The sequence below is a fragment of the Labeo rohita genome, chromosome 2 (assembly GCF_022985175.1).
Source record: "Labeo rohita strain BAU-BD-2019 chromosome 2, IGBB_LRoh.1.0, whole genome shotgun sequence".
NCBI classification, from domain to species: Eukaryota; Metazoa; Chordata; class Actinopteri; order Cypriniformes; family Cyprinidae; genus Labeo; species Labeo rohita.
The window spans coordinates 30,325,175-30,351,345 of record NC_066870.1 but is presented as its reverse complement, the minus strand read 5'-3'; the positions used below and the strand labels follow the sequence as shown (position 1 = coordinate 30,351,345).

Below are 26,171 nucleotides of genomic sequence, written 5' to 3'. Positions count from 1 at the left end.
AAATACCATAGTTATTCCTAGTGATAGTTGAGTATCTATCATACACACCAATTAACCAGACAATATTTGACAATTTTGGTATGTCTATTTGATCAATTAACTACTGGCTGATTTGTTAGTGGATGATAAACCATTTCTGTTTTTAAATTCTAGTTCACCCAAAAATGAAAACTCTAAAACTCACAAATTAAGATACACACAAACTAAGATATTTTAGATAAAATTTGTGAAATCAAGAGCTTTATTGTGACCCTACACAGACAGCAACGCAACCACCACGTTCAAGGCCCAGAAAGGTATTAAAGACATTGTTCAAATAGTCCATGTGACATCAGTGGTTTAACATGGTACACTCTTAAAAATAAAGGTTCCAAAAGGGTGTTTTTGCAGTGATGCCATACAAGAACCATTTTTGGTTCCCCAAAGAACCTTTCAGTGAACAGTTCCTAAAAGAACAATTTTAAAGAACGATTTAAAAATCTAAAGAACCTTTTTCAAGTATAAAGAACCCTTTTCAGCATTTGAAAGGTTCTATGGATGTTCAAGGTTCTTCATAGAACCATTAATGCCAATAAAGAACCTTTATTTTTAAGAGTGTAGTTACATTGTTGTCTATACAGGGTCAGAAAGCTCTCAGATTTCATCAAAAATCTCTTAATTTGTGTTTTGAAGTTGAACAAAGATCTTACAGGATTGGAACAACATGAGGGACAGAATATTAATATTAATGACATTTGTTGCATTTGCCTTTAAATGTTAATGAGCTCTGCTCACCCGCCCCTCTCTACTGTGGGCTGACGAGCCGCTCTGTTTAATGTATCCGCCTGTGTATCCGTAATGACGACGGCTATTTTCATTATTACACCCACCAACAAAACACCTCAATCACTCAATCAGAGACACTCTTGTCGGAGTCGACACAATGGTGGTCGGACTGTTACAGCTCAGTCAGGGCAGGTCTAAGGTAAGACAGCCTTGTCAATCAACTATCGTGGGAGCAGCCTTGGTCAGTGTGACGTCACTGACAAGAAGCTGAGAATGGCTTGATTGGAAAAGGGGAATTTTACTTATTATGATTTAAAAAATCCCACTGGGTGGGTTTTTATCATTATAGGGTGGTTGTGTACACACACTGCCAACACACATTTATGTCCAAACAACATGTAAAAGTGAGTTTCATATCCAATGACCCCTTTAAAACAACAGTTTTCTATTTGAGTATATTTAAAAATGTAAAAAGCAAAGCTGAATTTTCAGCAGCCATTGCTCCGATCTTCAGTATCATATGATCCTCATTGATAATAACATTTACTGCTATTATCAGTGATATTTTTATTAAAATGTGTACATTTTTTTCTGGATTCTTGAAGAAAGTTCAAAGGAACAACATTTATTTGAAATAGAAAACTTTTGCAACAGTACAAATGTATTTTCTGTCAGTCTTAATCAGTTTAATACCTCCTTGTTGAGTAAAAATATTTAGTTCTTTCCCAAAAATAAAAAAAAATAAAAAGAATCTTACTGACCCCAAACTTTTAAAAGTGTGTGCACACACTTGCACACACGTAATGTTGCTATATCACACTGCTTTACCAGCAATGAGCCGCAGTGGGTGAGAGTAATTGATTTAAAGATGAGAACAGCGTCTCGTGGGGACAGAAGGCTAGTGTAGAAAGGTTCCGAGACTCCTTAGGGAATCTCTCTCTGTCTCCCTCCCTCCCCCACCCATCTCTTTCTCTGAGAGCTCTCCGGCTGTTTGCTGAAGTGGGTTTTATTTGCCAGTCAAGTGGAGCCCGTGCTGGTACCACTGTGTGTGTGTGCTTGCATTTCCTCTTCTTTTGTATGTCCATCTATCCAAATTTCCCCTGCTTTTAGCCCAGCCAGTGGTGAGTACAAACCCCTGGCTTGTTGAATTCATATTTGCAGTACCAGCTCTTTATCCATGCAGCGGCACAAAGGAGAATTTAAAGCTGAGGTGTGTAATTTTTTTGCAGTTTGAAAATACTTTCTCCTACCTCAGCCAATCTAATATGAAGAGGCAGCTGTTAGTTATATTTCATCTAGAAAGCATAAACACTGTGATTGCTGTTTGTTCATGCATCTGACCAGCCCAGAAATATTTTTGCAATTACTTTAGGTGATGAAAAATTACACACTTCAGCTTTAATGCATTTGGCAGATGCATGTTCCTATCAGTGTTTTGTAAAACCATTCAAACTCTTTATTCTCTCATTTTGCTGAATTATAAATGCATTTTAAGTTTTTGGGAAATGATGTTAGAAAAGACACTGTTATGCATTTATATTTAGCCCTGTGTGCTAGATGCCCGGGGATATTTGATTGACTGGTGAACTATTAAGAGAACTAACATTGGATAAAAATGACTTGATGATGTTATTGCAGTAGAATGAAAACTGCATCAAATATTAATGTGTGGGGCTGAATAATAAAACAATGCAAAAAGTGTTTCCTAATGAAATTCGTAAAATGTAAAACTGATGCAGTTTGAAAATACTTTTAGTAAACTGGTTAAAACTCGAACGTAATTGATGTGTATAATATGAAAATGATGTTTTTGTTTGTGTAAGTGTGCATTCAGTGACTGAATGATTTAAGCCCATGTCTAATGAAGCACATTACCCATGCTGCACCTGTGTTAGGAGCGTCTGGTCTTGTCGGTGCTGCCACGCTTTGTAGTGCTGGAGATGATTAACGACATGACCAACGTGGAGGACGAGACCCTACAGCACCAGTTTCACCGTATCTACATTCACCGCTACGAGAACGTGAGGTAATGTATTCCATTGTGGTACAGTCATCACGAATAGAATAGAAGAGATTCAAATGGAATTGAATCAGTCATCCGCCATTAGGGCTCGGTCGCCCACCATTCCGGCTCAGTCACCCGCTGTTATGGCTCAGTCATCCTTGATTATGGCTGAGTCACTCTCTTTTATAACCCAAACAAGTAGCCCAGTACCGCATAGTCAGTCACCATAAATGCACCAAATAGGCTCTGACTGGCCCCAAAAATGCCACTTCATGGCCATGTAAGCCAAAGTGAAGCCATTATGACGTGGCCTGCACTTATTCTTACATCATTCATTACATTGTGTTATAAAGTGCATGTAATAACAATCTATTCAGTGTGTGTAATAATAATTATGTAATAACAATGTATTCAGAATACAGAATTAGTACTGTCATATTGTGAAATATGATTACAATTAAATAATTGTTTTCTATTTTAATATATTTTAAAATGTCATTTATTTCTTAGAAAAAAAGCTGAATTTTTAGCATTATTACTCCAGTCTTCAGTGTCACATGATCTTTCAGAAATCGTTCTAATATGCTGTTTTGATGCTCAAGAAACATTTCTTCTTATTATCAATTTTAAAAACAGTTGTGCTGCTTAATATTTTTGTGGAAGCCGTGATTTTTTTTTTCTCAGTAATTTGCCAAAGAACAGCACCCCAGAATTTACAAACTAGCTTGTATATTTAAGTTTTGCATGTTTTTCTTCATTAAAGTATAAAAATGTAGGATTCAGCCTATTCACTGATTCCCTGTAATATTTCATTTTGGGAAAATTGTGATTTTTATTTTAATTTTTTTTTCAGCTGACCTGTGTGCATTTGTGTTTTGTGCAGTATTCTCTTTGCTGATGTGAAGGGCTTCACCAATCTTTCCACCACACTCTCCGCTCAGGAACTCGTTCGAATGCTCAACGAACTCTTTGCACGCTTTGACCGACTGGCACATGTGAGTGACCTAATGCAAATACACAACAATGAACACAGGTGTAGGCCACATAGCAGCATCATTTGGGGGTATAAAACATGTAATTCTCCTTAAAATAGCAGTTGGAAATGAATTAAGTCTTGCTATTTATATCTCTCCGGATATCACAATTAGCCTCTGGGTTATGTGTTTGTTTGATATCCAAGTGTTGCCATGAAATGCTGATGGCTCTGTAAGTAGATTACCTTGACATTTAAATCAATTAGCACTCTTAAAGGGATAGTTCAGTTCAAATCAGAAATCTGTCATTAATTACTCACCCTAATGTTGTTTCAAACCCGTAGGACCTTCGTTCATCTTTAGAGCACAAATTCAAATATTTTTGATGCAATCCAAGAGCTTTCTGACCCTGCATAGACAGCAACACAACTACCATTTTTAAGGCCCAGAAAGGGAGTAAGGACATCGTTAAAATAGTCCATGTGACATCAGTGGTTCAGCCGTAATTTTATGAAGCTATGAGAATACTTTTTGGGCAGTTTATTTTCTTTCATGTCAGTCTTTGATGCACGTTCACAAGAGTTTCATAAAATTACAGTTGAACCAGATGTCACATATTTTACCAATGTCCTTCCTACCTTTCCGGCCTTGAACGTGTCAGTTGTGTTGCTGTCTATGCAGGGTCAGAAAGTTCTCAGATTTCCTCAAAAAAATCTTTTTTTGTTTTCCAAAGATGAACAAAGGTCTTACAGGTTTGGAACGACATTAAAGTGAGTAATTCATGACAGAATTCATTTTCAGGTGAACTATCCCTTTAAGGCATGCTGTTTATATTTCTCCAGGTATTACAGTTAGCCTCTGGCTTACATATATTTAATATTGTTTGTGTCATATCCAAGTGTTGCCATGAAATGCTAATGTTTCTGTAAGAAAAAAACCTTGACATTTGAATTAATTAGCACTTTTAAGTTGAGGAGTTCTTCTCTTGGGCGTTACATTTCATGTTTGCAGCGCATGTTTGTTTCAGAACTCATAATGTACAGAGAAAATACAGTGAAAATGCAATATAAGTTTGTCTGAAGCATAAAAATGAAGTTAACAACTTACCATTGTTTAAAATATAGGCTTAATGGAAATCACACAGCATTTTCAATTACTCTCTAGACTAAATCCCAAAGATTCGAACATTTCATAGTTACTCCTTATGGTTTGGATTCTGTGTAGATTTAATACCATTAGGATGTAAATGCGCTCCCCCTTCTTATGTTAATTCGATTTCATGACAATCTAGGTTGTATAAATTATCAGTGGCATTCTCCAGATAACCATTTTCATTTTTATGACCATTGTTAAATTAAGTACTTAAGAACAAGTTAACTAAATAGTTAATCCGTTTGTGTATTTCAGCCCAAAATCTTAGATCTTGTTCTCAAACTTCTTTCTTATCCTCCCATAATCCAATTTAACCAGGCACCGTCTGTACTGTATTTGTATGACTGAGACACAAAAGAAGATATTTTGAAGAACTGTTTTGTCCATACAGTTTAAGTCAGTGGGAGTTTTGAAACAGCACTGAACCCCAGTTGACTTGCATTGTATCGACACAAATAAACAGAATGTCTTTTTGAGAAAGCTATACAGGTTTGGAATGAAATGAGGGTGAGTAAATGACAGAATTTTCATTTTTGGCCAACAATCCTTTTAAATCATTGTCATTCAACACACCACCTTTCTATGGAAATTAGGTTATTTTAGTGCTTTACTCACGTAAGTCAGCGCTGTTTACCTCAGAAAATTGCAGTTACACTCCTGCTTCGCTTGCACATATTTGATGCAGGATGTGTGAAACAAAGAGAAGTGTTATGTGTGTGTGCCAAGGGCAGTGCCAGCTTGGCTTGGCGTTTATAGTGGCACCAGATAAGTTGAGTTCAGTCAGAGTACAGAGGAGGTTGAAATATGTGCCAGCTCACCCTCCCTCATGTCCTGCAGTGCACTGATGTGCTAAATGCCTGTTGCAAAAGTCACATAAATAAAAATGTTGTGACCGCATCCCCAACATTAATGACATTGATATATGAGTGTGTGTGTGTTAGCGCAAGGCTACAACTGTCAACAGCTAGTGCAAATCTTGATAGCTGCCCTTGGAAGAAAGAACAACATTACTTACACCCATATATATGGGCAGATTGATTTTGTGTTTTTAACAAATGTGTTTTTTGTTCCATTGTTCAGAAGGGAGGAGGAAATAAATGCGTTATGAAGAATATTAAACTTCATCCTTGTGTTGCAAGTCTCCAATAATCTTATTCATGAGTCAGTACAATAATCATTGGAGATTAACCAACCATAAAGTGGCTTGCTGATGCATAATGCAGATATTCAAATGTGGCATATGTGTGCTTGCAGATGGTTGTATCAGTATGTCATATTTAAATATCCTCGTGTCCTTGTGCGTGTTTGTGTGAATCTGCAGCCACGCTCATGTGAGCAGGCCTGGTGTTGTATTAAATTCTGCTGCAGTGTTTATCGAGATGAGCAGTATTCATTTTCTCTCCTGATGGCAGTGTTTACTCAGAGATGTCAAATGTGTTCGGTTAGTGCTGTACTGGTTAACTGTGCGGTTGAGCTGTCGCATGCAACATTTACAGATGTAGTGGTTTTGATTGCTTGCGTCATGCCACATCCTGACAACACTTTGAACTCCAGTGATCCTGCCTTACAGTAGCATTATCTTCCAGAAATCTGTCTAACTCTCTTGCTGGCTGTCTCTTCCTAGCTCTTTCTTTTTCCTCTACGGCCTAATGTTGCCTAATTTACATTAAGCCTAAGCGTGTGATATACAGTGCCTTGCAAAAGTATTCATACACCTTCATTTTTTTCATGTTTTATGTTGCAGCCTTATGTTAAGCTGCTTTAAATTATTTTTCCCCCCACATCTACACTCCATACACCATAATGACAAAGAACAAAACAGATTTGACAACAGATGTGACAACATTTCACATTTATTAAAAATAAAACACTGAAATGATTCCATTGCAAAAGTATTCATACCCTTTTTTGGGATACTTGAAATTTAGCTCAGAAGCATTCATATCGCTTGTAAATGTTCTTCACTTTGAGTGGAGTTAACCTGTGGGAAAAAATTGCCTTTTAAAGCAGTTTAACATAAGGCTGCAATATAACAAAATGTGAAAAATATGAAGGGGTATGAATACTTTTGCAAGGCACTGTGTGTAGAAACACTAAACACCTGACAAAAGTTGGTATATTTTTTAGACTTGTGTCATGGAAATACCATGTTCTTTGGACATATACCCTGGTTATGCCATGATATTTGTTGAAGTACTGTATATTGAAGTACCATATGATGTCTGTTCCCTTGGAAGTGAATCCATGACCTTGATGTTGGTAGTAGCATGCGCTAGCATTTGACCTACAGAAATCAATGAATAATATGAGTATGGTAATCATTTGCTACTATGGTACACTGCCATTCAAATAGTTTTTTTCTTTAAGAAGTTAATACTTTTATTCAGCAAGTGTGCATTGAATTGATCAAAACTGACAGTAAAGACATAATTTCTATTTCAAGTAAATGTTGTTCTTTTAAATTTTCTGTTCAGAGAATCCTGAAAAAATGTATCACAGTTTCCACAAAAATATTAAGCAGCACAACTGTTTTAAACATTTAGAATAATCAGAAACGTTTCTTTAGCACCAAATCAGAATATTAGAATCAAGGATCATGTGACACTAAAGACTGAAGTAATGACTGCTGAATATTCAGCTTTGCATCACAGGAAATAATTACATTTTAAAATTTTAAATTAGCAATAATATTTCACAATATTACTGCTTTTACTGTATTTTTGATCAATGAAATGCACTTTGGTAATCATAAGAGCAATAAAAACATTAAAAAAATCTTACTGACCCCAAACTTTTGAACAGTTGTGTGTGCGTGTTTATACAAATACAATAGTATTACCATCTGATACCATCAATGTACTACCACAGTACTTTTTCCCTTAAGGCTCAATCCAGCTACGATCAAGTTCAAGTTTAATTTAATGGGTTCTTTATTAGCATTATGCTGTAATGTTGATGTTTAGAATATGAGGTGTGTTGTTACACTACTATTTAATGCTAGTTTCTGTGTTTATATCCATTAAATAGGCCTGCGGTTTAGTATTGATTATGTAAAAAGCATTTACTTAGCCTGCAGCACTTAGCCTGCAGATTAGCACTAGTGCATCAAGCATGCTATCATGAGTCAGTCCAGAGCTAATCGAGCTGTAGGTGGTGTTTTTTAGCGATTGACAAATGACGGTTACGGGCGTAACGACTCTTTGTTTCCATACAGCCATTTACTGAGCTGTGAAAAGACATTAATACGGCAGTAGGCATGAGTAATGGATCTCAGAGAGACCGAATGAGTGAATGGCGGCCTTATAATTACCACCTTCTCTGAGCTCTACACAAAAACCTGGCAGGCTGAGAGATAACTACCACAGATAGAGATTGCAGTGGAAATTATAGGGTAATTGCAGTTCTAAATGCTCAAACCCTCATATATCCCTGTCGCGCTGTAAAATGTGAAACTGTGCAATTGTTACATTAAGCAGCTATTTCTACCTGATCTGACCCTTAATTGCTTTTATTGTGTTTTGACTGATTCAGTTGTATTAAATAAAAATATTGTCGACAGTTTGACATATTAAATGAAAAACCCTGTCTTCTCCTTTTCCATTCAGGAGCATCATTGTCTGAGGATCAAGATACTAGGGGATTGTTATTATTGTGTTTCTGGCCTTCCCGAGCCTCGACCGGATCATGCCCACTGCTGTGTCGAGATGGGCCTCAGCATGATCAAAACCATCAGGTAATGGTGAAGCGTTTAATGTTTTATAATGCCAGCCAACGCTAAATAAATGACTCAATGTTTCAGCTTGTTATGTTCTAAGAGCAAGATTTTATTGCTCAGGTTATTGACCAGGTTGCTGAGAAATTATATTGCTTAAACAGACACAAATGAGACAAGTGTTGACATAAAAAAAGAGTATATCATAAAATGAATGTGGATATAATAGTCCAGTGCTCAAAATTAAATTGACATCACTTTCATAGCTTTCCAAACCAACTTTTTTTTTTTCTTTACACAGAACACAAAACATTTCTGAAGATTTTCCTTTCCTTTCTTTTAATTTACTGGAAGGGAATAAAGAATGAGGGTCATTCATACTCCAAAATCACAAAAAACATCTTAAGAGTGATCCATATGTGCTATATTTCACATTTTCTGAAGCCATACTATTACTTTTGTGGTGGACAGACCAAGATTTGAGCCATTCACTGATTTTTGTTTGTCTTGACAGTGACTGTATACTGTTTTCTATAGGGTTTCTTAAAGATATAGTTCACTAAAATGAAAATTCTGTCATTATTTACTTTGCCTCATGTCGTCCCAAACCTGTAAGGCCTTTGTTCATCTTCGGGAACACAAATAAGATATTTTGGATAAAATCTGAGGGTGGAATCAGTGATGTTATGAAGCTACGAGAATACTTTTTGTGCACAAAGAAAACAAAAATAACTTTATTCCACAATTTCTTCTCACAGCTTCATAAAATTAAGGTTGAACCACTGATGTCACATGGACTATTTTATCAATGTTCTTACTACATTTCTGGGCCTTGAACATGGTAGTTGCATTGCTAACTATGCAGGGTCAGAAAATTCTCGGATTTCATTAAAAAATATTTGAGTTCTGAAGATGAACAAAGGTCCTAGTGGTTTGGAATGGCATAGAGGGGAGTAATTAACAGAATTGTCATTTTTGGGTGAACTTTTCCTTTAATAACCTAATTAATGAGAGAAATAATAATGCCTGATTTATAACTGAATCATTCTTAAGAGTCTGATCATGTCTAAGAATCAGTTGATCCAGTTCACAACGCTTGTCTAAATGGTTTGAATCATGAATCAGACTGATCTTCTTGAGTTCAACTCACTGACTCAATATTCATAGCGGTAAATTGCCCATTGGAGCAGAAAATTGTCAGTTAAAAGAGGCTTTTATGTTTGTTGCACACAAAGTTGCTGTATGGCTTAAGAAGCTGTCAGATATGTATGAGTTACATGGAATATTTTTAAGATACATTTATAAAACTTTTTGAAGCTTGACAGCTCCACTCCCCTAACTATTCAAACAACCATCCATTTTCTTGATTTTATTTAATTTCTCATTTCTGTGTTCCAGTGAAGAAAGTCATAACAATTGATGATGACAAGACTCATCAATTTGCTATGCTTCTTTCCTACAGGTTGACAAATTGGGCAAAGAAATGCACAAAATGATACATAACATTATCTGCGTCACAGGATACATTTGTTAGACTGTATTATTAGTGTTGTTTTTAAAACAATGGACATCTATGGTAGATCTATAGTAAGGTAAAGTGAGAGGGTGAATGACAGAGAGAGAGGCCACTAGACCAGTCCTGTTGACCCTTAATAGAGGCTAGATAGCAGATGAGAGGCCCTTGTTCAGCAGGTGTGTGTGTGTGTGTGCTGCACTAGTGTGAGTGCTGTCGAATATCACAGCACTCTCACTACCACTCAACACATACACAGCAGTGACAGTGTGACCTCGATTCCACTTTTTATAAACAGCTACTTACTTCTGCCTGTTACCCCATTCAGGAGTAATAGTATGATGTGGATTTCAACTTGCCTATAAACCCAATGTGAGTTCTCTAGCTCAACAGTTTAGTTGCACCATTACAGAATTGCAACATGGCTAGCTAGCTGTCCATCCTAATCTTTTTGCATTTGTATGTTTAGGTATGTGCGCTCACGTACAAAGCATGACATAGACATGCGAATCGGCATCCACTCTGGCTCGGTTCTGTGTGGAGTTCTTGGTTTGCGGAAATGGCAGTTTGACGTCTGGTCCTGGGATGTCGACATAGCCAACAAACTGGAGTCTGGAGGAATACCTGGGTAAGATATACACACACAAATGTGCACACAAAAGCTCTTTTTGGTGATTAAAAAGTAAGGGAAGTACATTGGGATTATCCATTTGCCCTCAAATATGCTTGACTGTGATGGAAAAGAGGTATTTTATAGACACATAACCCTCTTGTGTAATTATGTGGGAGGAAATTAATTGAGTTTTTGTTTATTCTCATTTTGAAAGAGGTGTTTTGTTTTGGATGTGTGAGATGAATCTGTAGTTAATTTTGACCCCCTCAGGAGGATCCACATCTCTAAAGCGGCTCTAGACTGTCTGAACGGCGATTATGAGGTGGAGGAGGGTCACGGTAAGGACCGTAACGACTTCCTGCGCAGGCATAACATCGAGACTTTCCTGATCAAGCAGCCAGAGGAGAGCTTGCTCACACTGCCAGAGGACATCATGAGAGATTCCACCAACCAATCAGATCACAGAACCTCAAACACTTCCTTCACGGAGGGAACATGGAGTCCTGAACTTCCCTTCCATAACATAGTGGGCAAACAGAATGTGAGTGCAATACACACACAAGCAAACAACCAAAACACACACGTTAATGCAACCTCAGCGATTCTAAACCTCAAACATGGCAGGCAAATGGAGCTTAAATTGAGGCTCTGTATCTGTTCACTGCACCTGTCTTTCATTTCAGTGTGAGCTCCTGATTTTTTCTACATCTCTCTGTTTTTCTTTCATGTTTCTCCTGCATGGTTGTTGTATTGTTTGGTTGTTCTGGATGGTTGTGTGTTGAAACTTTGTAGCCTATGTGGTTATCTGGTGCACATGTAAGGTGCCTTTTAAAGAGAATGTCTTTTTGCATTCCACTGTGCTGCTTTTCTATTGATTTTCTATGTAAATATGTGCTAGATGGACAACTTTGACCATTCCACTTGTGCTTCGCATCTCTTGAAGTAACTAACACATTACACAGCATTCTAAAAACTTGGCAAACAAGTTCAAAATGTAAAAAAAAAAAAATCTATTCCTCTGCCCTGCATCTCATATTTTTTTAAATGGAGAAACATATACCATGTGAACAGCCATGAACTGTCCTTCTTTACATGAAGGTTCTTAATTAAGATTTTAGCTGTTCTACACCCAGTAGTCACACTAAAGATCTAGACAACTCCATTACAGTGGCTCCCCAAGGATGGATTAAATGTGAATATATGCCCTGAAAAGACTGTTTCTGCCATGGAGGTTTGGAAACCCTTTAGAACACTTCCTGCCTCAATGTTAATGTCACATGCAATGAAAAAGTTGTGTACAAGCAGAAGTCTCTAGATCTCTGTAGAATGGCTCATGTTGTTTAGTGCTGTTAGACAGGTATAGTGCTCTAGAAGGTCTCAGGACTGTAGGGTAAAGGTTAGTGTTCTAAAAGACTGTCTAGACTGTTGATTGAGGACAATTTTGAAAGGGTTCTAAATGGCTGTTAAGAATAGATGGTGTTCTAGAAGGTTCTCAGACTACTGGAAGAAGGTTCTAGAAGGTTACCAATACTGTATAAAAAGTATACTGTTCTAGAGCACAGCGCACTTGAGGACTCTCAGAACTGTTAAGCAATGAACTGTTGTTGACAGAATTCCATAAGAACAAAATATTTTGCGGGGCTGCAGGACACAGATATTGTTTTACGACTGATGATACACAACTTTTTGGCAGTGTTGTCAAATGATGTTGCTCGGGCACTTTCACATTGAGATTGGGCAACACATTTCTGTTTAGATACTTTAGATGAGTCATGGGCCCTGTGTCTCACCCGGTTGCTCATTCACGGCAATGTTGCCCAACGACATTGTTCAAAAAGTTGCCCCATGTATCATCAGGTTAAGAGTTTCTAAAATTTGTAAGATAGGGCAATGTTCTTGAGTTTTCTCAAGTGGTAGGATCAGGTGTTCTTGAGTGTCTTTTGAGGCCTCCGAGTAGTGTTCTCTTGAGTTCTTAAAGCTATAAGTTAGAGAAAGTGTTTTAATGAGTTCTCAAAGCTATAGGAATACACAGTCTAATAGAGCGTCTCAAATGTGTATGGTAAGGACGGTAGCTGCTTTTCAAGACTGCAGGGTGCAGAAAGTGTCGTATTGAGTTCTCCAGGCAATAAGGTAAAAACAATGTTCTAGAGCAGGGCTCTGGGTTTGGGCAGGTGTACTGCAGAGTTTAGCTCCACCTGCCACAAAGTATGTGAGGACACAGTTCTGGAGGGTTCTCAAGGCAGTAGAGCTGGGACATGTTGTTTTGTAAGGAATATGTTCTAACTGATTCTTAGTGTTCTCAAGGCTATAGCCTAGGACAGTGTTTTTGTGGGCTCTCAAAGCTGGGAACAGAGTTACAGTAAGTTCTCAAGGATTAAGGGCAGGAATAGTGGTCTTGTAGGTTTAGCACTGTAGGATGGGAACAGAGCTCCAGTAAACAGTGTTCTAGTGGATTCTCAAGGTTGTGAGATGAAAACAGTGTTCCAATAAATTCTCAAGACTATAGGGTAAAGAGTGTTCTAAAGGGTGGTCAAAGTTGTAGGGCAGGGGTGCCCATACTTGGGTGGACCACTGGTCCACAACTTTGAGAACCCTAGAATACCATTAATACCCTACAGCAGGGCTGCCCAAACTCGGTCTTAGAAGGCGATGTCCTGCAGAGTTTAGCTCCAACCCCAATTATACACATCTGAACCAGCTCATCAAGATCTTACTAGGCATACTAGAAACTTCTTGCCAGGTGTGTTGAAGCAACTTGGAGCTAAACTCTGCAGGGCACCGGCCCTCCAGAACCGAGTTTGGGCAGCTCTGCTGTAGGGTATTCAATGTATTCTATAAGGTTCTCAAAGTTGTAGACCAGTGGTCCTCAACTCTGGACTTTGACATCCACTTTCCTGTAGAGGTCAGCTCCAACCGGGATTAAACACACCTGCCTGAAAGTTTCAAGTATACCTATTAAGACCTTGATTAGCTGGTTCAAGTGTGTTTGATTAAGGTTGAAGCTAAACTCTGTAGGACATCGGCCCTCCAGGACTGAGTGTGGTGACCCCTTATCGGAGATGCCTCCACCATCCTGGAACGGTCAACTTGACATCATTCACCATACTATAGGTTCGCAGACTGTGCACGGCTGTGCAGGATTGTGGCATTTCGAATATTCAGTGATTATGGTGAATGACATCAAGTTGACCATTACAATATGGCAGACGGCTTATGTATAGTGCCCCATATATCTACATATATATAGCTATGGTATTCACTGTATACTATAGGGTCCTCAATTCTGGTTTTCAGGATCGACCTTTCCTGCAGATATCAGCTCCAACCTGGATTAAACACACCTACCTGCAACTTTGTAGTAATCCTGAAGACCTTAATTAGCTTGTTTAGGTGTCTTTGATTAGGACTGGGGCTAAACTCTGCAGAAAAGTGGATCTTAAAGGTAGAGATTTGAGGACCCCCTATGAACAAGTGTTCTCTACACTTTAGGACAGGGATCTTGTTCTAATGGATTCTCATGACTTTAGGGTGGGGACTGATGGGTTCTGATGGGTTCTCAAGTCTGTAAAGCAGAGGGATTATTTTCAAACTTGTGGTATAAGTGTCTATTCTATGTAATTCTCAAAGTTGTATGGAAGGTACAATGTCTTAGAGCAGGGGTGTCAAACTCAGCTGTTGGAGGGCACCTGTCCTGTAGAGTTTAGCTCCAACCAGCTCCAACACACCTACCAGGAAGTTTCTAGCACTCCAAAAGACCTTGATGAGCTTGATCAGGTGTGTTTAATTAGGGTTGGAGTGAAACTCTGCAGGACAGTGGCCCTCCAGGAGCTGAGCTTCACACTCCTGTTTTGGAGTGTTCACAAGGCTGTAGGGTAAAGATCGTATTCTTGTGGATTCTCAAGGTTGTACAGTGTTTTGGAGGGTTTTTAAGGGCTGTAGGGCAGGAATAGTGTTCTAGAGGTTTTCAGGGCTATAGGGCGGGCACTGTGTTCTGGAGGGTTCTCGGGGCTAAAAGGCTCTCAACAATGTTCTAGAAGGTTTTTGTGGCATGTGCAGCTGATTATGATGCAGAACTCTCTCTTGGTGTGGGCCGAGTTGCCAGGCTGTTGCTATGGTGATGTGGTTAACATAAGGGAATGTTGTCTTTGATTAATGCGGCGCTTTTGTTGCCTTTGTCATGCAGTCATCTTAACACATCAAAGAGCTCTCACTGTATGACTGGCAGGGCAACCAGCCAATTACACATCAGCTGAGAGCACAAGCTTTCACGTTGATTAGACGAGTGTGTGTGTATGTCTGAGCTATTCTAGATGTGTTCAAACAGAAGTATGCTGACATGTTCATGTGTGTATGTAAGATTATAGGGCTGGTCTCCATGACAACAGGAATGTCTGTAAGGCAGTAACAGGATTCTTTTTCTCCTTCACGCTCCGTTTATCCCTCCCTCTCTCTTTCTCTCTCTTCTTTCATCTGCTGTTCTTTTCTTCTCCTTTATCTCACATCCTCTCCCTTTCTCTTCTCTGTCTCTCCGTTCAGGCTTTGTCCTCAGTGACGCATTGCAGCCAGTGTGTGTGAGTGAGTGAGTGAGTGAGTGAATGTGTGTTTTAGTGGGTGTTTGGGTGTGTGTGTTCTGCCGAAGGGTGGTTCTGTTAATGGATTTAGAGTCTCAGTTCTTGTATTTTTGTGTACAATCCAAAACTTAGCTCAAAAACATACACACATGTATATAAACACTGCAACCGGAGAGTATTTAGTGTAGATCAGCCAAAAAACCTGCAATGTCTGTGTTCCAAACTGAACTGCAGATCTAACCAGGCCTTTGTTTAGTGGAACTCCATGCCAAACACTTTACAGAAGAAGAAGAAGAGCGCATGACTTCATGCTATATGACTACACTATTAGAAGCCATTTAAGCGCCACCCCTATAAGGAATTTCAGGATGCTTTGCAGCTCTAAAAAGCATTAGAGCTCTCAAAAGCTTTATTTCTCCACCTTTGGGATTATTGAGGAGAACCCAAATTGATTCTCTGACATCTCCACCCAGAAGCTTTTCCACCTCTTCTACTCCACCTAGATTTTTTCAGTTTCATTTAGTTCATAATCTGACTAACACCTCAACTAGGTTGAAAAATGTTGATGTAAACACCTTAGTCAGGAAAAAATGTCATATTCAGCTTGACTTAAAGAATGAGGTGTTGAAAATCTTATGTAATCTCTTCACATTGAGATTGAAAAGTACCTTGTATGCGTCTGAACTGTAGTGCTGTACTTACTCACTAAGTATGATTTGACATATTAGGGGTCTTGATTAATCATAATTGATTTAAATTGATGCATTAAATTGAAAATGCCAATTTTTACTAATATAAACTGTCGTTCAAAAGTCAGTATGATTTTTAAAATGATTTGAAGGAAGTTTCTCGCATTAATTTGATAAAATATAAAGTATAAACAGCGATACTGTGAAATATTATTACATTAGGAAAACAACTGCATTCTATTTAAATATATTTTAAAATGTAATTTATTCCTGTGATTCCAAAGCTGAATATTCAGCATCATTACTTTGGGTTAAGTCTTCAATTGTCACATGATACTTCAGAAATCATTTTGAAATGATGATTTGGTGCATTATTATCAATATTGAAAACGGTCGTCCTGCTTGATCTTAATGAATAGAACATTTAAAAGAACAGCACTTTTTTGAAATAAAATTCATTACTTTTGATGCATTTTTGCTGAAAAATGCTAATGTGTTTAAAAAACAAATTTATTGTCCCCAAACATTTGAACGGTACTTTATATTGCTTTTCATTTCTATATTGCTGTTTTAGTATCACTGTACAACCTTGAAAATAATATAAAGCTGTTTAAAATTGTGTCCAAGGCACAGCTCTTCTTTATACGTGCTGGAGAGAACAACTCTTATTGAATATAGAGTAACTTGTAAGTTAGAGAAGATCTTGTCAATTTTCATTCTGTTTACCTGATGGAACACTTGTTGAATATTTTCTCAACACACTCATAGCAGCACAACGCACACACACATCTGTATTTAAAAAAATCCCTCATTGAAAATCCCAGTGCTAACAGTAGATTAACATTGCCTAATCCCAACAGATTTGCCTACATCAGTTAATAAAATTCCCATTACACACATGAGCAATCAGACACACTGTTGTAGAGCTAACATCTGATGGATGAAAAATCCATATACAGGGTCTAAAAAAAATATTTGGGCACTTAAAAGGATTAGTTCACTCCAGAATTAAAATTCCCTGAAAATTTACTCACCACTTTGTCATTCAAAACGCTAATGTTTTTTTTTTTTTTGCATTTTTTTAAAAAGAAATTAAGGAAAACATTCCAGGATATTTCTCCGTATTGTGGACTTCAATGGGGATCAATGGGTTGAAGGTCCAAACTGCAGTTTCAGTGCAGCTTCAAATGGCTCTACACAATGCCAGCCGAGGAATAAGGGTCTTACCTAGCGAAACGATCGTTCATTTTCTAAAAACAAAAAAAATTTGCAATCATGTTGAAAAGGTGATGTAGGTGGAAGTGCTGACCCAGTATTTACAAAGCAAACATGCAAAGAAATTACAAAATAGGTAAAACAATGATGTTGGATGATTTTTAACTACCTTTTTGAGCTGAAGAACACAGATGAAGAACTAACCGCGCGTGACCCTTCCAGTATGATTACGCAATGCATGAAGACACGCATCGCAGAGCTAGTGCAAGATAAGCATTTGTGGTTAATAAATATATAAATTTTTATTTTTTCAGAAAATGACATCATTTTGCTAGATAAGACCCTTATTTCACGGCTGGGATCGTGTAGAGCCCACTGAAGCTGCATTGAAATTGCAATTTGGACCTTCCACTCATTGGCTCTCGTTGCAGTCCACTATATGGAGAAAAATCCTGGAATATTTTCCTCAGAAATCTTAATTTCCTTTTGACTGAACAAAGAAACATAAACATCTTGAATGTCATAGGGGTGAGTAAATTATCAGGAAATTTTCCAGGAAGTGAGCTAAGCCTTTAAGTTTGACTTGAAGGTATATTTCATCCAAGACTTTCACCATTTACTCACCCATGTACCATTTCAAACCCATAAGACTTTCTTTATTTCATAGACCACAAAATGAGATATAAATGTATTTATATCACCTTGTCTACGTTTGTGCTCGAATAGTCCATTGTGTATGAATGAGAGCGAGTCTGTGTGCGAGTTTTGTAATTCCAGTGTTTCTCTAGATGACTCACGGCTCACAGTGACCACAGCTCCAGCTCACGGCACAGTTGATAGTCCACTTTAAAGATACTTTCAGCGGTCAAAACAATATCAAACATCAGTGTCAGATCCTGTTTATGCAATATCCTCCGCTAGTCATCCTTCAATTTGACCTCTACCCCTGTGCTGACATTTCCACGGTTAAATACGCTCAAATACAATACAACACATGCCTACACTGTGACAGACAGAAAAAAAAATTTCATTTTACTTCTAGTTCACATATGTGACATATATGGCTTTTACTGGGTTTGCTGCAGAAAAATGTGTTTGGTGACCCAAACATGGAGGTCTTCTCCCATTCTTCCATGTAATATCCTTTGACAGCGTGATGCTTTTAAAGCAGCCGTCTTGACACGGGTTGGTTGATTTTGTGAGGTTTGAGCTAAGCAGCTTTTATTTGGGTTTTATGAATAGGCATGAGACACCATTCAAGAGACATGATATTTTATTCAGTTCTGTGGTTAATAAGAAACAGAACAATTTTATTGTGCAATATATTTGTGATTATTAAAGTATTGAGTGCTTAGCTTAGCAACTCGCAAATATTATACTTTGTTTTGCTAACATTTTGCCCTCTTTTGTTTGGAAGTCTGTTATAATCACACAAAGTTGACTAACTAATCGCCTGAATTAGCTAGTTAGACACTTGCATTAGTCAAGTCTTTGCGTACTTTACGTATGGCGTGTATGTTGTTTGTATGGGTGTGTGAGTTTGTTTGTATGGGTGTTGCTGCCTATGTAGGACCACTTAGGATGTGTAAACAGTACGAAATCACTAGGATTTGGAACACAGCCATGGTGTAGCCAGTCTGAGGTATCGTTTTGCAGTTCATGTAAGGTTGCCTCCCTTTTCTTGTACAGTCATCAGGTTTAGTTGAGCGACCTGAACTTAGCCAGGTCCTGTTCATGCCACTTTTCATTTATGTCCCGATGGTGTACAGTGTGGTTAAGGCTAGTGATTTCTTTGTTTAACCTCTATCCTCATCTGAACCTATGAGCTTTTGAAATCTTGTGTCAGCCTGTATTGTACAAGTGTTTACTAGAGGTGAGCTGCATGAACAAAATCCTGTGTTATGGTGTGATGAAGCTGATATCTTAATAGTTTTGAAATTTCAACCAAATGTTACATAATTTAAACGTTTTAAAAGGGGCATCGGATGCAAAGTGTACTTTTTTGCATATACAGTTGAGGTCAAAAGTTTCCATACAGTACACTTAATAATGTTACCGAAATAAGAGGGATCAAACAAAATGCATGTTATTTTTGACTTAGTACATATAGTCCACAAGAGAAAATAATAGTTGAATTTATTAAAATGACCCGTTCAAAAGTTTACATACACTTGTTTCTTTACACTGTGTTGTTACCTGAATGATCCACAGCTGCTTTTTTTATTTAGTGATAGTTGTTCATGAGTCCCTTGTTTGTCCTAAACAGTTAAACTGCTGGCTGTTCTTTCTTATTCCACAAATTCTTTGGTTTTTTAGCATTTTTGTGTATGTGAACCCTTTCCAACAATGACTGTATGATTTTGAGATTCAACTTTTTACACAGAGGACAACTGAGCGACTCATATACAACTATTACAGTAGGTTTAAACGCTCACTGACGCTTCAGAAGGAAACACAATGCATTAAGAGACAGGGGTGTAAACTTTTGAACAGAATAAAGATGTGTACATTTTTCTTATTTTGACTAAAAATCATATTGTTTGTTTTTGATGATAACGTGGCACAGAATACACCAAAAACAGAAGAGAGGGGCGGGGTGAACAGTAGCTCATTATCATTTAAAGAGCCATGCACCGACACAGTCACTGTGAACACAGCTGTTTTTTGACAAGGTAAAAAAGATGTTGTTTTACATGACAATTGAGGAATTTTAACCAAAGTATGTTGCGGACATTGTATAAAGACCCTAAAGAATCATACCGACTTGTGGAAAATGGGCATCCAGTGTGCTCTTTTTATGTATTGCTCCTATTAATATCAACCAAGCTGTCCATATTCAAAGCATATATATGTGACAGTTTTCAATATAGACTATAGATTTGTCTTTGTATTGGATTTGGATCAGCTGACACTGGATGATATAAAAAGCTTTAACATCTATAACACAAAAGTTGCTAAAAAATAGGTTGTATCAGCAAAATGAGTTGTTTTCCTTATCCAAGGTGGTCTACCACCATAAATCAACCATCTAGACCATATAGAAACCATGCAAAATCAGCAATCCACCTAGTTTTAACTGGATTTTCCACCAGAACGAACTAACTGGAACAGCCTCATATTCTGATACTTAAAATATCTCATATAAAAGGTCCGGCTTTCCGGCATTAAGGCAGTGGAATTATTAGACATTGCAATAGTGTGTTGATTTTCTAGATCCACTCTAAAAGATGGACTGAGCTGTAGGCAGTTAGAAAAGCCTATTACTTACAGTCCAGAGCATTCGCTCTACAAAAAATAATCATGTTATGTGCAAGTGTTATGTGTGTGTGTGAGTGTGTGTGTACGTACTTAGCTGTCGTTTGGGGACAAAGTTGTCATGAGAACTAAATCTGGCAAAACCTCCACTGGAGATGTTGTATGTGGAAAAACAGTTCAGAAATTAAACAATGCAAAAGTTTTCTTTTAGACAGAGAGTTTGGTCTAATATATATAAAGTCTGTAATTTGTCCTCATTTGGCTAAGTAAACGTGCATGTGTTTGTGCAATCGTTTTCTAATGTTTCTTTGATTTTCATGCATTCATGTTGTGCAGAGGTCTTGGATGAACAGATACACACCAACACACACACACACACACATACACAAACACACACACTCTCTTAGACTCATGGGCGCTGCATGTGCTTTTCCTCTGTAGACTCTGGCTGCGCTCACACGTCACTCCATTAACCTGCTCCCCAACCACCTGGCTCAAGCCCTGCATGTGCGCGCCGGCTCACAGGAAATTAACGCTCGCATGCAGAGCGCCATCGCCCTGCGCAGCGGGGACAAGCTCCGCCAAGAACATATCTCCCCCTTCTCTCTCACCTTTAGAGAAGCACTGCTGGAGCACAAGGTAGCCTGCTCCCATCTTCCAGCCATCCTGTCCTCCCTTCTCTGCTCCCTCACTCTCTCTTCTTTGGTTTATTGTTGTTTTGGAGGTGCAAGAGAAGGAGGCGAGAGAGTGTTTTTGTCATGAGTAAACTAAAGGACATCATGTGCCAGCAATAGCAGTCAATACTTTCTAGAACATGCACAGCGGTTTAAAATATTCTCAATTACTATATCCCATCTGAAAAAAACAAGTTAAGGTCCAGCTGTTTTTAGAGCATGGTAGCTGCTTTCTTGTTGGTTCAAGATGGACCAACTGTCTAGGCTAATTTGCATAATGATCACAGGAAGTGCTGGGCAATACACCGGTTCATTACACACTTAGTATGAATAAAGCGTTTTCACAACACATCAGTCGGCCATATTGGTGGCACTGAATGTAAACAATGCCACCAAACCCAACAAAACTTGCATATTTTGCTGATTATTGCTCCTGAAAATGGTTAGTTATTGTCATGTTTTGGGCTGTACTAATCAGACGGACTAGGAAAAACATTTGTAGTACTACAGACTGCCAAAACTTATAACAAATCAAGGAGAAGAGTGCAAAAAACTGTCTGAGGAACAAAAGGCGTTTGTGATTGGCCAAACTGAACCAGGATTTCTAAGGCAAGAATCTTGACAACACTCGTGTTTGTTCTTACTATTTCCGGTCAGACAGGTGAAATATTAGGCTAATATCTTAATTTATACTGCTTGTACGTATCTTTCGTATCTTTACCACCTACTAACTTTAGTTTGTCAAAATATTGTGCCCTTTTCTGCTTACTAAGTCCTTCTCTGTATGATTTAGCAGCTTCCACATGTTTTTTCCATGGTTTAGACATAATAATTTAGCAGAAGAATTTATTTAGTAGCACATTAACCATGCAATCAATGCTATTGTTTACATCCGGGTAGCTCCAATATGGCTGCACATCCAGGTAACTGACACTGATGATGAACGCAAAGATCAGAAAAAACCATAGCAGGCAGAGGAAACTCACTTCACAATGCGCAAAATATTAAAAGAAAATCCTAAATACTGAATTAGGGGTGGGAGTTTATATGAATGTATTTCTGAGGGGAACTTGAGTCTTTAGAAAAGTTTAGATGGTATTTTTTTTCCTCTCACCTCCGTATAATACATATTAATGTAGTTTTAAAGTCCCCATGAAATCAAAATTGAAATTGTTTGGCTTATAGTATGAATATGTTAGCCTTAAGGTTTTCTATAAGCTATTTTGTTTCAACACAATGACAAATCTTGCATTTACAAGATGTAAGCATTCAAAACTTACAGTTTCTAACTTCCGCCAATAGAAAGCAATGGTTTTGATGACATCACCCTGAAAGCCAAAGCACCCCACCCCCTACACTATAAACAGACGCTGAAGCTCTCACAGAATTAGTATTTTCTCTACGGTGAATGACACGTAGTGCACTATATAGGGAATAGGGAACGATTCAGACTGTGTAAATATGCTTTCCATTGGGAAAAAAGCCTTGTTTCGTGCTGCTTTGGTCCAGAGACACAATAGCATGGAGCAGATCATATGCTTGAGTCGGCACAGACCACAAAACGTATCGGACCTGTTTGAATTCCTCACAAAATGCTACATTTTATAGCGATGTGGATGAGATTGTGGCTGTCAAATGCCGCTTTAACTAGCTCAACAGCTCTGACATAAACGAAAGAGGGGGCACTTGATATGTCCCACCCTGTCGTCCTGTTTCGGTTGAAGTTATGTCAACACATTGAATAACGCTACGTTTTAAAACACTTCAGTGGACTTTTGAAAGCATAGCACTGCTTTGTTTACAGCAGTAACCAAAGAAACAATGTATTGCTGCTGTTCCATAAGCGCCACCTGCTGTCAGAAAGTGAATTTGTGTCTCATTCAGCACATCTGCTGTTTCTGTTTGGTGCAGTTCTGTTTTACGTAGCATAATTGCAAAAAGGTCACATCATTCTGATTTTGCTTCAGATCTTGCAATTATACAATCTAATTTAAATCAGAATTGCTCAAGCTATATGTAGCATGTTTCTTTGCATTGTAATAAAAATATGATCTGTTTTATGCATTCTGATTCATATGAAGGCACAGTCAGGGAAAAATCATGATAAACTGCCAGAATCCTAAGAAGAACCGTGAAACAGCCCAGCACTAACAGGAACCATCTGCTGTTCACTGACAGTTAATATATAGTGACCACAATCACCAAAAATGATTAAAAAACACCAAAAAGCCAATTTTTACGACATGGTCTGAATGTTTAATTCACAAATCGTGATGCAGTTCTTAAGCTGTTAAATTGAGAACTGCTGTGGCCATTAGTCTGACAAAACGGATGTTTCCTGATCCGATCAGCGGTTCCTAACAAAGAAAAAGAGAGTGAATTCAAATCAACACTTAGGATAATGAGCCGGTGAATTGAGCCGATTGGATTGGTCTCCAAATTGATTCGTTTTAATCGCCATTACTGATGAACCTGATTCATCATCTGAACATTAATTCTTCCTGAACAATTTGCCCACAGACGGGCCTTCAGGTTACTCATGATCCACTCCCATGCATGTTTTCATCTTAGTTAAAACGCTTTTCATTGTTTATTTGTCCCTCGCCTCATTTCTTTGCCCCCTGCTTGGCCTTTGACTCTGTGCCGCTCTGTGCTTGAGTTTTTTGGTTTGCCCTGCCTCCAGCCCTGACATCACACATCCTCGCACTAACCCAGAGAGCTTGTGTGTATGTGTGTGTGTTTGAGCGCCTACCCTGCTTTCTCCTATGTAGTTAGTATTGCTTTCATGGTGTTGTTGTGCTCATCATGTGAAGAGGAATTTTTGTCCTTACTTTTGTGTATGTGTGTGTGTGTTTCCTCTACAGTATTCCCAGATGCGAGACGAGGTGTTTAAGTCTAATCTAGTGTGTGCCTTCATTGTTCTCTTCTTCATCACTGGAATACAGAGCTTACTTCCCTCTGCAAGGTAAAACTCAGACATATGCCAATGGCCATAACCACCACAGACACTGAGGTTGACACTTGATCTGTTTGGGTTTGTGATCATATAGAAGTCATGAATTCATATTTCCAGTAGTGTTTGATGTGGGATTTTCAATGAAATTTGATTCGGTCTCGAATATTCGATTACTCGCACGAGAGCATTGTATAATATGTGATCACTCATGTTTGTAGGATGGTCACTATGGTGATACAGTTCTCGGTCCTCATCTTGCTGCACTGTTGCCTTGTTGTCGTGACAACGGCGGAGGACTATAAGTGTTTGCCGCTGGTTTTACGAAAAGCATGTTGCTGGGTGAACGAAACGTACGCGGCGCGGAACGTCGTCATCTTTCTCTCCATCCTCATCAACTTCCTGGCTGCCATGATCAACATAGTGAGTAAACATTTTTTAGTTATTATACTCTTGCAGATGTTATCGTGGATATATTAAGTTCTAAATTCGTGAGCTGAACCAATTTCAGCTCAAGAATTATGAACCCACTGAAATAGAAATGAATTTATATGAGTCTTTATAGAGTCTAGTGACATTTTTTTTGCAAAAATCACCAGCCTTTGACTAAAAAGAAAGATTACACAATATATGGCTCAAAATAAAATGGGTAAAAATTAGGTCAAGGTTAAGTTTATTTTTATAGCACCTTAAAAGCAACATGTGCTGACCAAGGTGCTGCTCATCCAAAACATAAAAAGCATTATTAATTTAAATTAAAAACATTATTAAGACACATAAAATGTAAAATTGTTAAACACTTAAAAGAAAAAAACACAGGAAAAGAAAAAAGAATAATATAAAACATCACCAAACAAAGAAAACATTTTTTTTTAAGCTAAGCAAAAGCCTGAGGGGAAAAAAAGATATGTTTGACAAGATGTTTTAAAAGTAGATAACAAAGGGAAAGATCTGATGGTAAAGAGTTCCAGAGCATAGGAGCGAGAACTGAAAGAGATACAAAATAACTTAAGTCTTTTTCTGATTTAACTGATAGAAATTATTTTCCATCCAATTTGTGATGTCCTCTAAACAAGCCAGCAAAGAGTACACTGAATCAGAACCTGATTTTAGAGGGAAATAAAGCTGAGTATCAGCTGCATAACTGTGGAGACTCAAATATAAAACGAAGAGGGAGCAAATACAGGGAGAATAAAATTGGACCCAGTGGTACCCCACAAGTGATGGGAACTGAACTTGATGAAAATTTACCAATCTTTTCAACAAGACGCAGTGGTCTACTGTATGGAAAACAGTGCTCAGATCCAATAAAAGAAGAATAGTACAGTTACCAGAGTCTGCAAATAAAAAAATATCATTTACTACCCTCAAAAGAGCAGACTTTGCACTGTGTTTTGTTCGAAAGCAAATTAAATTAATTTAAATTAAATGTAACAAATCTTTACTGGGTATTGTAAAACATTCAAAATGTTTTTGCATAGTTATTTTACATAAAAATTTTATTTATTGGCCAAAATAAATTACATTACTCAGAGACTGACAATTTTTGGTTTGTCGCAAATTCAGCAACTTTGAAACTCAAGTTCCCCTTCTTTTTTTTTTTTTAACCAGGACATAAGTGATTTTGATGCACAAAATAATTTTTATTGTCTCTTGTAACAAAAACAATATGTTTAAACCCATAAAAATGCAGATTCTGTTATAAATAATAGTGTAAAATCACTTAAAAATGTTGTTCCATTAATGTATTACATTAGTCAATATTTACTTTTTTTTTTTTTTTGTACATTTAATAACTTCCCAAATTTTTACATATAGAATATTTTTTCCATCATCAAAGTCTCTAAAAATACTAAAAAAATAATAATAACTTAATTTCAGTTAAATTCAACTTTTGCAGTTTCAAAATAAAAATCAGTTTTTCATACTGTATAATGTTGTGATGCCTAAATTATATCTAAAACATTTGGAATATTTAATGGAATATTTTCATTTACTGACATTTTTGGATTGTCAAAAATGTTACATTTAGCTGTCACAACTTCTGTAACTTTAAAAATCTTTTTTTTTTTTTTTTTTA

At 37.6% G+C, this 26,171-nt stretch overlaps 1 protein-coding gene across 1 annotated transcript in view; it reads left to right on the top strand.

Annotated features, from left to right (window-relative positions):
* The window catches only part of adcy8 (adenylate cyclase 8 (brain)), a 74,507-nt gene that overhangs the window by 29,587 nt on the left and 18,749 nt on the right, over positions 1 to 26,171 (top strand). Inside the window, exons 12-19 of the mRNA XM_051127051.1 lie at positions 2,661 to 2,791; positions 3,654 to 3,765; positions 8,502 to 8,629; positions 10,591 to 10,749; positions 11,005 to 11,275; positions 20,906 to 21,103; positions 24,003 to 24,103; positions 24,313 to 24,514. Coding sequence (XP_050983008.1) covers positions 2,661 to 2,791; positions 3,654 to 3,765; positions 8,502 to 8,629; positions 10,591 to 10,749; positions 11,005 to 11,275; positions 20,906 to 21,103; positions 24,003 to 24,103; positions 24,313 to 24,514 — 1,302 coding nt within the window. The remainder of the gene's footprint in view (positions 1 to 2,660; positions 2,792 to 3,653; positions 3,766 to 8,501; positions 8,630 to 10,590; positions 10,750 to 11,004; positions 11,276 to 20,905; positions 21,104 to 24,002; positions 24,104 to 24,312; positions 24,515 to 26,171) is intronic.